At 24.2% G+C, this 16,258-nt stretch overlaps 1 protein-coding gene across 4 annotated transcripts in view; it reads right to left on the bottom strand.

The window, feature by feature from the left end:
* Positions 1-16,258, bottom strand: part of LOC123271088 (nuclear hormone receptor E75) — a 178,000-nt gene that overhangs the window by 9,888 nt on the left and 151,854 nt on the right. For all 4 annotated transcript variants that reach the window (XM_044737327.1, XM_044737328.1, XM_044737329.1 and 1 more), the window contains exon 3: positions 1,166-1,310. In XM_044737327.1, the coding sequence (XP_044593262.1) occupies positions 1,166-1,310 (145 nt within the window). The remainder of the gene's footprint in view (positions 1-1,165; positions 1,311-16,258) is intronic.

The raw sequence follows: 16,258 nt of genomic DNA, 5'->3' as shown, positions 1-16,258 counted from the left end.
ATGGTCAATAACCTCTTAACCCAAATTTCTATAATATCCGTAATATTATTCAGCCCTTTTACGTTTAATTTATTTTATTTTTATATTAAATTTCTTTTTTTTTTAATTTATTTATTTATTTTATGTTATTTTTATATCAAACATTTTTTTTTAATTTATTGCATGTTTTTTTTTTAGAAATTATTAGTGAAAAAAAAAAATTTAATTGAATTAAAGAGAAAAATTATTGGATTAAAATAATTTTGAAGGTTTTTTAATGGTAAAAAAAAAATGTTATTTTTAGAAAAATTTTTTTGGAGCAAATTTTAAAAATTAATTTTTAAAAAACGGGTAAAAAATTTAATAAACCATTTTTTTATTTTTAGAAATTATTAGTGAGTAATAATAATAAATTAAAGTGATTTTATTTTACAAATTTGGCGGTGTAAAAATAAAAATTTCATTTAATTTATTAAAATTCCACAAATTTGTATTAATATTAAAATTTTTTAATTTTGTAAATTTAGTTAAATCAATAAAAAATTTCTTAATAAAATTAAAAAAATAGATTTTTTCCTTGAATTAATATAAAATTGGAGCGTGATTCATCCTTTAGATTATTTATCAATCACTTTCATAATTTATAAGTTGATTTTTATCAAGTTAAGTTTATAATAAGCTAATTTTTGGAGCGTATATGCACAAAATAAATGATTAAATTTAATAAAAAAATAATTTATTAATTTTTTTTGTCGACTAAATATTTTTTAAAAAAATATTTTATTATTTTAAAAATTAAAAAAATTGATTAAATCAATAAAAAATTTCTTAATTAAATTAAAAAAAAATTGATTTATTTTCTGTATTTATTAAAATTGGAGCGTGATTCATCCTTTAGATTATTTATCGATAATTTAGATTATTTATAAGTAGAAAAAAAAATTAAGTTGAATTAATTTTGATAAATTAATAATTTTAAAATTAATAATTTTGTTAATTTGAGTAAAAAAAATTCAAAAACCAATAAATTTTTTTTCAATTCAAGTAAATTTAATTAAATTAAAAAATATTTTGTCTATTTAAGACAATAAAACTCTTCAAAATTTTTTTCTAGCTTCAAGGATTTTTCTCTTGATCCAACTTAATTTTTTTTTAAATGTATGTAAATTAAAAAAAAAAAACTTACCATCTCGACTCATGCCTACAGCAATGCACTTCTTAAGTCTGCAGTATTGACAGCGATTCCTGTTGATTCTCAAAATGCTGCACTGTTGATTTTTGGTGCAAGGACGATATTGTATTTTCTGTTGAATACTCCTCCGAAAGAACCCCTGTGAATCACATCCAATAAAAGATTCGTCAGTTTGGCTATCACTGTCGGAGGAAGATTCAGAGGAACAAGCGCTACCCGCTCTAGGAGCTATATCACATTCGCACAAGCACCCCATGTGTCAATATAAAATAAAAAATAACAAACAAAAAAAAAAAAAAAATAAAATTGTCGAGCGAAGAAAAATCTTGGAAATCTGATAATTAATTTGTGATTAATTTGGAATTAATTTGTAATTAATTTGTAATTAATTAATCACAAAAACTAATACACAGTCACTGTCACCAGATGTGATTTCACGAATAATGATTTTATTATCCAGATAATTGAGGAGCAATTGATATTAAATTGGAGTAAGAGGAATCTTTGCTTGAAGAAGCAACCGTTTGTATCGAGGCTTGTCAGTCGACTGGTTTACTCTAGCACAGAGGATAGGAGCCTCAGCACATTGCCGTTGGCACCGGGCAGGGTGGGGGCCTTCTGACCCAATTCCCGGACATTCACCCGCAGTTCACCGCGTGAAAGTGAGAGTCCCCTGCGCGTAACGTTTGGGTCTCGCTCGTGCGCTTGGTGTGCATTCTCCCCTTACCCTACTCCACCCCCCTGGTCTCCCGAAGTACCGACGAGAACATTTACCCACTACACCTCCTCATCATACATACCCGATCTCCAGCTCTACCATCGCCAACTATCAAGAGTACGAGTGCCGCTCTACTAACGGGTTTTTCGCGCCCCCTGCACTGTTATGATCATCACGTTTTGCTAGACCATAATACTATTCTTGCACCTTAGCAATAGTTGCCACCATATTCATATAAACTTTTGCTAGTATGAGGAATTAATTAATTAATTATCAAGTTTTTGATGTAATAGATTTACTTAAAGGAATTTTATTTTAATATTCATTTTTTTTTTATTATTAATATGTCTCATGGTTATTTTCTTTGGGATTTAAGAGTATTTATAGATTATCTCCACGTGGTATTATTTTTTTTAGACTGAAGTTTACTACAAAAAATTTTTATTTTAACTTTATAAAAATAGAAAAAAATTTTTTTTTAGTGTAATTAATTTGTTATAAAAAATTTTTTGGAATTAATTTGTAAAAATTTTTAAAAATTGACAGAAATTTTTTTATTATTTTATAAAAATGAAGAAATAAAAAAATAATTTTTTATAAAAATTAATTTGTAAAATTTTTTTGTAATTAATTTGTAATTAATTTATTGTAAAAATTAAGAAAAATGGACATTAGAAATTTTTTTATAATTTAATAAAAATAAAAATAATGAAAAAAGAAAATTTTTTTTTTCATTATTTTTATTTTATGTAATTAATGTACCTAATGTAATTAATTTGTTATAAAATTTAAGAAAAATTGATATTAAAATTTTCTTTATCATTTTATTAGAAATAAATTATTATTAAAAAAGTTGACAAAACAATTTTTATTTTATAATTAATTTTTTATCATCGTAATTAATTTGTTATAAAAATTAATTTGTAAAATTTTATATGTAATTAATTAGTTATAAAAATTTTTAAAAATGTACATCAGAAATTTTTTTATAAATTTATATAAATAAAATTATTATTTATAAAATTGAAAAAAATATTTTTCCTTTTTATTGTAATTAATTTGTTATAAAATTTTATTTGTAATTAATTTATTATAAAATTTGATAAGTAATTAATTTATAATAAAATTTTATTTGTCATTAATTTAATATAAAAATTAAAAAAAATTGAGGTTAAAAATTTTTCATAATTTTATAAAAATAAAATTATTAAAAAAAGTTTTTTTTGTAATTAATTTTTTATAAAAATTAAAAAAATTGATAACTGTCAGCTAACTTTTTTTAAAATAAATGCATCCAAATTTTTTCTTAAATCTTTATTAATCCTAAATTTTTTTAATAAAAAAAAAACATTTATTTATTTCATAATTATGTCATTAATAAAAAAAAGTAAATAGACAAAAATATTGGACTTTAGTATACAGCAAGTGAATCACGGTTACTTTGAAATAAATATAATTAACGATTAGTCTTGTGACAATGACGTTCTCTGGGATACGAATGTTCTAGCGGACTATCGGTCATCGACCTCAGCTGGGGTCGCACGAGCTCGAGGAAGTAGATTATGCAACAGGGATTTCGGGCATTAAATATAAACTAGGACAGCGAGAATCACGTGAAGAAAATAATTTTAACCAAAATAATTTAATGTCTCAATAATTTATCTGTTTATTTTTTTATTTAATTTAATTTAACCAAAAAAATTATGAATTATAAATTATAAATTTTAATTAAAATTTACAATTTTTCTTTTATTTTTTTACGGCAAATTTTTACAAAAAAATTTTAACTAATTTTTGTAAAAATTTTAACTAATTTTTGTAAAAATTTTAACTAATTTATGTAAAAATTTTAACTAATTTTTGTTAAAATTTTAACTAATTTTTGTAAAAATTTTAACTAATTTTTAATATTTTAAAAGCGAATGACTTCTAACTCCAAACGTGACGTCATATTCGCGACCTCGCCTACCTCAACGTGCACCGAGCGAGAGCGAAGTACCGTTGGCTCCAGCGGCGCCGACCGCTCCCGATCAGCTATAGCTATATAGCTCCTGAGGCTTCACCGTACCTGAGATAATTCTAGAATTAATAACATACAACTTCAATGACTTGTTCCCGGCAAGCAGGTGATTAGAATTTTTGTTTAAAAATTCTCAATAAATTATTCTAAGAAATAATTTTATTATTATTATCAATAATATTTAACTATTGCAAATAATTTTGTTAGAATTTTTTATTTTGGAGGGAGATGTATTAAATGCCCGGACGAGGGCAGCAACCCTGGATGAACCTAGCAGTATGTGGAGAAACCAACGGGGAGAGTGACGAAGGGTGTTAGTGCATCGATTTCTCAATCTATTCAGTAACTAGGTCAGAGGGCAAACACTTTTATAATTTGTCTCAAGTCATTTATAAATATATATCATTTATTATTTTTAGGATAAATATTTACACAGACGTACGATTATTATTTTTTTAAATTAACAAAGAGATTAATTTATTATTTTATTTTTTAATTTATATAAATTTTATTATTATTAAGAGAATAAGAAAGAATTCGGTTTTTTTAGTAAAATTTATATCTTTAGATACATAATTAAGAAATGACCTTTTAGTTTGTGAAATATTGACATTTTTAAAGATATAAGCTCATTCTGATGTTATATTCATCGAGACCTTTCATTTGAGTACCCACATCAATTTTTCATATATTTATATATTTTGTATATATTATATATATGTATATATGAAAAATATATCAAAAATGCATGTGAGTACTCAAATGAAAGCTCATAATGAGTGTAATATCAGGATGAACTTATATCTTTAAAAATGTCAATATTTAAGAAAATACAGGGCATTTTAATAAATATCTTGTGAACTATTGACATTTTCAAAGATATAAGCTCATCCCGATGTTAGACTCATCAAGACCTTTCATTTAAGTACCCACATCAATTTTTCATATATTTTATATATTTATATATTTCACAAATACTATATATATAAAATATATAAAAAATGCCATGTGGGTACTTGAATGAAAGGTCTCAATGAGTGTAACACCAAAATGAGTTTATATCTTAAAAAATGTTAATAATTAAGAAATGACCTTGTATCTGGTGAAATATTGACATTTTTAAAAATATAAGCTCATTCTGATGTTACACTCATCAAGACCTTTCATTTGAGTACCTACATCAATTTTTTATATATTTATATATTTTATATATATTATATATATAATATGTATATATTAAAAATATATAAAAAATGTATGTGGGTACTCAAATGAAAGCTCTTGATGCCTGTAATATTACGATGACCTTATATCTTCAAAAATGTCAATATTTATGAAATGACCTTGTATCTTGTAAAATATTGAAATTTTTATAGATATAAGCTTATTTTGACATTACACTCATCAAGATCTTTCATTTGTGTACCGACATCATTTTTTCATATATTTATATATAATATATATATGTATATATGAAAAATATATCAAAAATACATGTGGGTACTCAAGTGAAAGCTCTTAATGAGTGTAACATCAGGATGAGCTTATATCTTTAAAAATGTCAATATTTAAGAAAGTTCAGTGCATTTTGACAAAAGTAATTATTTAATAAAGCAAAATTATAATTATATGAAAATATGTTCGAATTATTATTATTATTATTATTATGATTATTATATTTATGAAATGAAAAGCCTAGATAGTGTAAAATAAAATAGATACTAGAAAATGAGACAGACCGAGGAAGAGAATAGGAAGAGAAGTAAGAAGAGCAAGGATTGGTTTATGACCAGTACTGCGAGAGTTAAAAGATTACAAAGTATGGGATTCACTGGGAATACTTGAGAGCTGAGGGCAATGACCGGAGCCGCATGCGACCGCCACTAAGCTCGCGGCATATCGCTAAGTGGAAGGGGTCTTAGGACAAGTAAACCTACGGCTACATGCATATACAGCAGATTGGCTAGGGGAACATTGAATAAGGGCGGGGGAGGAAGAGCTACTCGGGAGCCCGCGAAACTAAGTAACGGTGATGTACGTAAGATCTGCGCATGCGCGAATAAACGTGCATCACCGCACTCTTCCTCGAGGGCATTCACCGCAAAGAATACGGCCTACAAGAATTAGTACCCCGGTGTATAATACAGCACACTTAGAACAGATATCCCGGTGATCGCTTTATTTGGCATGGTCTATCTCCGGTCATCCTCTTTGCTTGCTTCGCATAAAAAACTTTGCCTTTTTTTATGGAATTCCCCGCTGAGGTGCATGACTAATCCATAGCTGATTAATAATTCAATGGGCTAATCGTCCGAAAATAAATCAGATACAAAGATGGAAAAATTTCTTGACTGAAGCATAAAATTCTTGGCTCAAGAAAATTTTCGGGTGCCTGTAGGAAGACCGACGTTGTGTTGGCCAAAGTAAAAATTTTTAGAGAAATTATAATCTTGGTGGAAGTCATTTTTTCTTAATTCAGATCATAAATACTTGATACAATAAATTTTCACATTTGATCAAGATTTTTAGATACTTTAGGGAAGCAGCGCCACCTACTTTAGCTGAGAAAAAAATTTTATCACCTTGAGAAGTTTTTCTCGAGAATATTTGATACTCATTTTATATTATTTTAGCGTGCAATTAAACATATTGAATGAAAAAAAATGATGAAATATTATTTGATCTTCCCAATTGACATGTTAATCAATAAAAATATTAATGAAAATTAACTTCTATCTTTATATTTAATTTTTTGGAGCAAGAGAGAAATTTTCTCAAGACAAGAAAATTAACTTCTATCAAGAACTAAATTTTTTGGAGCTCGAGGCTGAATTTTCTCAAAACAACAAGATTTTCTTAACTTAAATAAATTTTCTTGGATCAAAATACCTATTTCTTAAAGCAAGATAATTAATTTTGTTGGAATAAGTCAAATTTGTTCTCAAAAAAAATTTTTTTTTCTCAAGATAATAATTAGGAAGAAAAATATTTTCTCAGCTCAAGTAAACCTTGTTTCTGTGCACAGAAAGAGAAATTTCTTGACTGCATGGAAAGAACAAGATGACACTGAATATCATCCCAGATTATATTGAGTGAAAAAAAATTTCAGATAGTAGCTAGTATAATCCGGATTATAATGAGTATAATCCAGATTATAATGAGTATAATCCAGATATCACCCAGTATAATCTGGACTTTTTTAACTACTATCTGAAATATTTTTTCACCACAGATATCACTGACTATAATCTCGGATGATATCCAGTGTCATCTTGTTCTTTTCGTGTGGAGAACAAAATTCTTGGCTCAAGAAAATTTTCGGGTACGTGAAGGCTGACTAAAGTTGTGTTGGCCGAAGTAAAAATTTGTCTTTAAATTCTATTCTTGATGGAAGTCATTTTTTCTTAATTCAAATTATCATAAATACTTGATACAATAAATTTTTATATTTGATCAAGATTTTTAGATACTTTAGGAAAGCAGCGCTACTTACTTCAGCTGAGAAAAAAATTTTCTCACCTTGAGAAAATTTTTCTCTTGAATATTTGATACCCATTTTATATTATTTTAGCGTGCAATTATACATTTTGAATGAAAAAAAATGATGCAATATTATTTGATCTTCCCATTAGACATGTTAATCAATAAAAATATTGATGAAAATTTACTTCTATCTTTATATTTAATTTTTTGGAGCAAGAGAGAAATTTTCTCAAGACAAGAAAATTAACTTCTATCAAGAACTAAATTTTTTGGAGCAAGAGGCTGAATTTTCTCAAAACAACAAGATTTTCTTGACTTAAATAAATTTTCTTCGAACAAGATACGTATTTCTCAAAGCAAGAGAATTAATTTTGTTGGAATAAGTGAAATTTCTTGTCAAAAAAAAATTTTTTTTTGCTTAAGAAAATAATTAGGAAGAAAAATATTTTCTTGACTCAACTGAACCTTTTTTTCTGTGCAGGATCTTCGATGTTTAATTAGATCAATAATTGAAACGACTTGATAAGAGGATAGTGAGTTCAAAATTATAGCAATAAAATAGAGTTGAATTATCTATCTTTTGACTTCCGTAGACATGACGCGGAGAACACCTACTACAATAATAAGCGGATGACCTGATTGTGTAGTAGATGCACAAGGGGTCAGTAACCCTCGTGGCAGCACCAAAATACCCGCGCGCGCAATCAAATGAAAATGAGATCACGACTCGTTACGACATCAAAAGTGATGGCGTGCTAGTGGGAGAAACGAGGGAATAGCTACTATACACCGCGCAACAAGCAACACACTACAAATATATATTCTATATTCTACAGTTTGTATATTACTGTCTATCCTGTATAGGAAAACGCGAGGGTGACGTATCTGGTTCGCGAGGTCGACGACCGGAGGGTTAATGCACCCTCGAGCCTCATTTCAACCCTCCGTAAAAACCCAAGCGATTGACCGGGATACACACCCTCCTTTTGTATTGATCTCGTTATTCTATTTCAGTTGTGTACACTCATCTCGAGTATTTTAAACTTTCTGGCTTCGATTTTTAGACTAAAAAAACAGACAACTGTTAAAGACACTCTAATTATAACTTGTCATTACTTTTAGCACTGAACAAAAAATTTTTTTATGGAAAAATATGAACAATTTTGGAGTAAAAAATTTTTTTGCTTTAAAATTTTATTTTTTTGGCAATTTTTTATTATTAAAAAATTTTTTTTCTTTGTAAAAAAATTGAAAAAAAAATATTTTACATTTTTTTTTCAGCTTCAAATTTTTTTATTTACACTTTTTATTACTTTTTGCACTGAGAAAAAAATTTTTTATGGAAAAATATGAACAATTTTAGAATAAAAAATTTTTTTGCTTTAAAATTTTAAACAATTTTTTATTTTTAAGAAATAAATTTTTTTTTAATTAAAAAAAAATTAATTTCTTATTAATTATAAAATTGACAATAATTTTTTTTAAAGATTAATTTTTATTGTTTAATTAAAAATTTTTATCTTTGTAAAAAAATTGAAAAAAAAAAATTTACATTTTTTTTCAGCTTCAAATTTTTTTATTTACAATAATAATAAAATATATGTTAAAAAATTAATTTTTTCTTTGCAGTGAAATTTTGTAAAGAAATCTACAGATTTTTTAATTTTCTAACATAAAAATTATTAGAAAAGAATAATTTTAAAAACACGCACGAATGATGATCAAAATATGCTGGTGCAACAGTAGTACGACCGAGCGACCTAGTCTCTCAGCAAAGATATACCCAATACTCTTCCGCGTTCTCTTCCCTTTCCACAACTTGGTCAAAACATTTAACGATACTTTAATAGTATTTGTCGTTTAACTTTGAGTTATAGTTGAGCTTAACTTATCTGTGTCATAAAATCATTCTGACCGCTATAGAGCAGGTTAATATTCGCGCAATAAAAGTTAACCTATCTTCGTTATTGTCTGTAGCTAGAATACATTCAAAAGAACAAGAGAAAGCACCAATTTTTATTTAAATTCCAAAAATAATGAGCTAAAATTAAGGTATTAAAAATTTTTGCTTGTTTTTATTATTATAGCCTTGTTAGTTAACATAATCAAGATATTTTGCATACTATTGTCAAGATTATTTAATCGAGATTAATTCTATCTATCAAAATAGCTTAAAAAATTTTCCAGTTTGTTAAGAATGAAGTGTAAACACTGTAGCTTGCCAAAAAATCCATTAATTGAGTCAAATTATTTTTTTTTTAATTGTTTGAAGGAATTGAAGATGCTCTATTAAGAATGGCTATGAAATTCAATGTCGTTTAATTGCAATTAATAAAATAAAAAAAACAAAACATAGAAGGATTCAGTATGGAGTTATAAACTGATTTAGTAACAAAATTTTTGGTCATTTATTTGGGAGAAAAAAATATTTTTTACCCATCAATATTATTTGTTACAGTTTAATAAATAATTTTTCCACTCTAAATAAATTATATTAACATAAACAAAGCCTTAGTACATGGAAATAAATATTTGTTTCCACCAAATAATATTTAGTAATAAGTACTAAATATTTGTTTGATAAGTATTGTCGGTAGATGGCTATGCTTTAATTCCAATGTGAAACATAACCTATTCACTGACTTAATCCAGCTCGATTTTGGGAGATTTATCTTCTCTTTGAAAACACACATACTCTCAAATGGCTTATATTTCATTTCTCAGTGGAGTTTAGTTTAAATTTTTCAATTAGTCTATTATTGATATGTTAAAAACTTGTTTAATTTTTAATTTTATAAATGTCTCAAATAAAAAATTATAATTTAATGAGATTATTTTCTTTATAATACCTTATATTTTTACTTAAAATTATTTATTTTAATTATTTTGATTTATTTTGAGTAAAAAAGTTAGGTTTTACGCTAAAATTAGTTACAAAATGAATTTCTTTAATACCAATAAACGATTTATTGCGTAGCAATAAATCATTTGTTAAATACTACTAAATATTTATTTGGTGGAAATAAATGGGCTTTGATAAATTATTTAGTAACTATTACTAAATATTTGGTAATTAAAGGTTTGTTACTAAATAATTTAGTAACTACACTGATAGAAAAATTTAGTATGAAACTTAAATAACAAAATTTTCAGTCATTTATTTGAGAGAAAAAAATATTTTTTACCCATCAATATTATTTGTTACAGTTTAATAAATCATTTTTTTATTCTAAATAAATTATATTAATATAAACAAAGCCTTATTACATCAAAAAAAATATTTGTTTCCACCAAATAATATTTAGTAGTAGGTACTAAATATTTATTTGGTAAGTATTGTCGGTAGATGGCTATGCTTTAGTTTAAATTTTTCAATTAGTCTATTATTGATATGTTAAAAACTTGTTTAATTTTAAATTTTATAAATGTCTCAAATAAAAAATTATAATTTAATGAGATTATTTTCTCTATAATACCTTATATTTTTACTTAAAATTATTTATTTTAATTATTTTGATTTATTTTGAGTAAAAAAGTTAGGTTTTACGCTAAAATTAGTTAAAAAATGAATTTCTTTAATACCAATTAATGATTTATTGCGTAGCAATAAATCATTTGTTAAATACTACTAAATATTTATTTGGTGGAAATAAATGGGCTTTGATAAATTATTTAGTAACTATTACTAAATATTTGGTAATTAAAGGTTTGTTACTAAATCATTGAGTAACTACACTGATAGAAGGATTTAGTACAGAGTACTAAACTTAAGTAACAAAATTTTCAGTCATTTATTTGGGAGAAAAAAATATTTTTCACCCATCAATATTATTTATTACAGTTTAATAAATCATTCTTTTATTCTAAATAAATTATATTAATATAAACAAAGCCTTATTACATCAAAATAAATATTTGTTTCCACCAAATAATATTTAGTAATAGGTACTAAATATTTCTTTGGTAAGTATTGTCGGTAGATGGCTATGCTTTAATTCCAATGTGATACATAACCTATTCACTGACTTAGATTATTTTATCCAGCTCGATTTTGGGAGATTTATCTTCCCTTTGAAAACACACATACTCCCAAATGGCTTATATGTCATTTCTCAGTGGAGTTTAGTTAAAATTTTTCAATTAGTCTATTATTAATATGTTAAAAACTTGTTTAATTTTAAATTTTATAAATGTCTCAAATAAAAAATTGTAATTTAATGAGATTATTTTTTTTATAATACCTTATATTTTTACTTAAAATTATTTATTTTAATAATTTTGATGTATTTTGAGTAAAAAAGTTAAGTTGTACGCTAAAATTAGTTAAAAAATGAATTTTTTTAATACCACACACAAAAAACAAATTTCTTGCGCCAAGAAAATTTTAAGGAAAACGAAAATTATTTTGGAGCAAGAAAAAATTTTCTTGACTCAAGAAAATTTTCTTGGCTCGAGAAACTTTAACTTCATTCAAGAAATTTTCAACCTTCCTTAATATTTTCTTGAGCCAAGAAAATTTATACTTCAGTCAAGAATTTTTTTTTTCAGTGCAATAAACGATTTATTGCTACGCAATAAATCATTTATTAATACTAAATATTTATTTGGTGGCAATGGGATTTTGAATTATTTAGTAACTATTACTTATTTGGTAATTGAAGGTTTGTTACTTAATTTAGTAACTATTACTAAATCTTATTAAATAGAACTCCTTCTGTTTTATATTTTTTATTTTATTATTTGATAATTAAACAAGCATTATATTGTGCACTTTTACATTCCTAAAACTTTCTTTTTGTCAACTATACTTGCAACAAAAATCTTTTCATCTGTAAAAGATCTTTCTGGCTCTACCTGAGCCAGTATCCCATTCTTCGGATCATCAAACTACTCAATGGGCTCTTTGATCTTATTTTCTGTGGCCAGTGGGATAATTTCTTCCGTACATATTTAAGATTTCTGTACCTAGCTGAAAAACCTTTTCTATTAATTCCCGCTGCGAAAAATATTTTTTAAAGTTTCACCGATTATTTTCTGGTCAAAAAGGTCGCCGTACAATAAAACGCTCTGCTGGAGAACAGCCTAATATTTATCGTACCCAAAAATTAATACAAATTCCCGACAATATTTACTTTATTTACTTTTATTTAAAGTTATTAAATTAATTACAGCATAAATATGATAAGATATTAACAGTAAGAGTGCTGAGAGGCATCTGAAAGCTGAAAGTTCGCTGATCTAAAGTACCAGGTAAACGCGAAGTTAATATAAAGAGAGAAGGGGGATTGTTAAAGTAGTAAGTAGTGGGGAATTACAGTGGAGTCTGCAAATATGCCATTATATTATTTTTATTATTTTTATTTCCCCTTCTTATTTACTCGTAACCTATTCCTTCCCACACTTCCCCTCTGCCACCAGCACTTCGCCAAGACCACGAGGACGTTGACTTGACGGCCTTCGAGAAGTAATTGCCAATCGTGCAAAAAAACCGTTTCGCAAAAAAATACTACACTAATAAAAAATTTTCCTTATCTTTTTTTTTTTTTTTTTTATTCTGTACAATCATTAATAATTCAACGAATTTATCTGATATATGCATAATAAATATATAGAATAAAAAAAATTTTTTTTTTAATTAATAGTTCAATTTTTAACATAGTAAAAATTTAATTATAAAATTTAATAAATTTAATATTAAAAATTACAATGTAAAATTTTTTAAATTATAAAATTCAAAATTTATAATTTAATATTGAAAAGATTAAAAAATTGTAACTTGTTAAAAATAATTTGTTTTTATTATTGCGGTAAAAATTTACTATTTTACTTAGTAAAAATTAACATTAGCAATTTTAAATTTAAAATTTTTATTACACGGAAAAAAAAATTAATTTGAATCAAGAGAAAAATTTTTGAACCAAGAAAATAATTTTGAAAAGTTTTGGTGGCTTGAATTAAGACGAAAAATTTTTGAATTAAGTTAAATTTAATTAAATTAAGAAAAATTTCTTAGTTTAAGAATTTTTTTTACTTAAATTTAAAAGATTAAGTTCTTCAAAATTATTAACTTGATTCAATTTTTTTTCTGTGTATAAAAATTTAGTAATTTTTCTTAATAATTTTTGGTAATTATGCAGAACTTATTTTTAAGTATAAAAAATTGATCTTTTTTAATATTTATTCTTTCAAATTGTTCTTCTGTATGGTAAATTTATGATAAAAATAAGAAAAAGTATAAAAATTAAATATTTTAGTAATTTTTTTTCAATTAAAGTTCAAAAATTTACAATTTTAAGTGTTTTTCAATGAAATAATGATGATGAAATTTTTTCCGGTTTTTAAAATATTTTTTGTCTTAGAGAGCGATAAAAATAGAATAAATTAAAAAAAAAATTTAGAATATAATTTGAAAATTTTTTTTAAAATAAAAATTAACAAAATATTCAATTTTTATAAATCCGTAAAAAAGAACAATTAAAAAAAATCAATTTTTCGATTTTTTATTTCATTTAAATTTTATCTAAAATAAAACAATTTTTGTTTTTTTTTTCAAAAATTAAATTACAAGTAAAAAAGTTGCCTAAATAATTAAAAAAATTTTCTATGACATTAAAGTTAGTTTAACTATTTAAAAATTTTTCTTAATAAATAGATTTTTTCCAAAAAATTATTAAAAAAAAATTGCATTTTTCATTTTTTAAAATTTCAATTTTTTTTCTACTTTTTTTTGCCATAATTTATTTGTTAAAAAAATTTTCAAATATCTGCTAAATTAATTTTAATAAATTTTCTACATGTTAAATTTTTTCTTTTAATTTTTTCAATGAAAAAAAAATTATTTAAGTTAAATTTTTTCATTTAATTTTTTCAATAAAAAAAATTATTATAATTTTTAAATGTCGGCTATTTTTTATTATTATTTTAAATAGTATTTATTATCAATCGATTATTATTATTATTTATTGTAGTTTTTTCCGTGAATTTTAGAGCGATAGAATACAATAACAAATTTAGGCCATGAAGATAATCGATGATCGATCATCCATAAAAATAATCTGGATCATTCAGGAAAAAATATTATACCTGAAGACTCTTTACAATTTTACTCTGCTTTCAGAAAAGTGAAAGAAATTTAGAAAAAAAAAAAACTGAATTTGCCACATTTGGTGCCTCGGTTTGTGTGTTAGTTTGCGTAAGCGCGTTTAAATGTATTGTGATTTCGAGGTCGTATTTATACATAATAGATTTCACTCTCTCTAATAGTGAGTCTGGGCCACCGCAAATTTCCGCCTTGAGATGCTCCTCAGTAGGGAGTAGAGGGAGAAGATGGGTCACGCGGATGTCTCTGGTTTCGAAGATAAATTTATATTGTCCTTGTAAAAAATTGAAACGGTCATGACTAGTTAAAAAAATTTTTCGGCTGTATTTTGTTCTTCCGGATAAGTTTTTAACGAAATGTCAGAATGACTGGATTATATTCCAAGTGGTATGGACCTTGACGGTTTTATACGGTCATGCCAATGAGTTAATAGTTTTTTGAGGGTCATCTGGCAAGTAACATTTATTAACGAGCTTCCTTAAACCTTGGTCACTCCAGGAATATTATTATATACGGACTCAGGTCGACAACTTTATTTTTTTTTTTTTTTTTTATATATTTTTAACCGCTTATCATCACATTCAATCACACTAATTATTTTAAATAGTTATTATTACATTTTTATTTTTTGAATTATAAATTTTAAACTCAAATAGTATTTAAATATTTTACTAGTAATTTTAAAAATTTTTAAATGAATAAAAATCATTCATTTTTATTTAATAAAATTTTTTTTGAATTGTAAATTAATTTTTTGAATTATAAATTTTTATTTAAACTCCAAAAATGTTTAAAATTTTATTAATAATATTTTTAATTTAAAAATTAATAAAAATCATTTATTTTTATTTAATTAATTTTTTTTAATCGCAAATTAATTTTTTGAATTAAAAATTTTTATTTAAAGTTAAAATAAAATTCAAAATTTTATTAATATTTTTAATTTAAAAATTAGAGAGATTTATTTTTATTCAATTAAAATATTTTTTATTTTAATTGCAAATTAATTTTTTAAATTCAAAAAATATTTAAAATTTTACGAATAATTCTTTTTAATGTAAAAATTAATAAAAATCATTCATTTTTATTTAAATACATTTTTTTTTATTGTTAACTAATTTTTTGAATTAAAAATTTTTATTTGAACTTAAAAAATATTTAAAATTTTACTAATGATATTTTTAATTTAAAAATTTTAATAAAATTCATTTTTATTTAATTAAAATATTTTTTTTTAATTGCAAATTAATTTTTTGAATTAAAAATTTCACTAATAATATTTTTAATTTAAAAATTACTAAAAATCATTGATTTTTATTTTTATTTAGATTAAATTTTGATCATCAAATTATTTAAGCAATTTATTAGATAAATTTATGAATAAATATATTTAAAAATAATATTTAAACTTAAAATAAATAAAAATAAAATCCAAAATTATGAAAGAGTTATAAAAAAAAAATCTAAATATCAATGAGAATTTTTACAACACTAAGTGAAATTACCTTAATATTTACAATGCAAATTTTTAGTAAAAGCCCAAGACTAATATATAATAACATTTAGTAACAAAAATCTAAATTTCTAAATACTTGTAAAAAAATTCAACCTCTTCTCTCTCGCAATGAAACATTTATAGCGCAAAAATACTAATTTTTAAATAAAAAAGACCGCTTAGAAAATACTTTCACCTCCGCAAATACAACAGGCTGGTTATAGAATAGAAAAACCAGGTACTTTCGCGTGAAAAAAGGAGAGTTTACTGAA

The sequence above is a fragment of the Cotesia glomerata genome, linkage group LG8 (assembly GCF_020080835.1).
Source record: "Cotesia glomerata isolate CgM1 linkage group LG8, MPM_Cglom_v2.3, whole genome shotgun sequence".
In the NCBI taxonomy this organism is placed as follows: domain Eukaryota; kingdom Metazoa; phylum Arthropoda; class Insecta; order Hymenoptera; family Braconidae; genus Cotesia; species Cotesia glomerata.
This window is presented reverse-complemented; position numbering and strand designations above follow the sequence as displayed.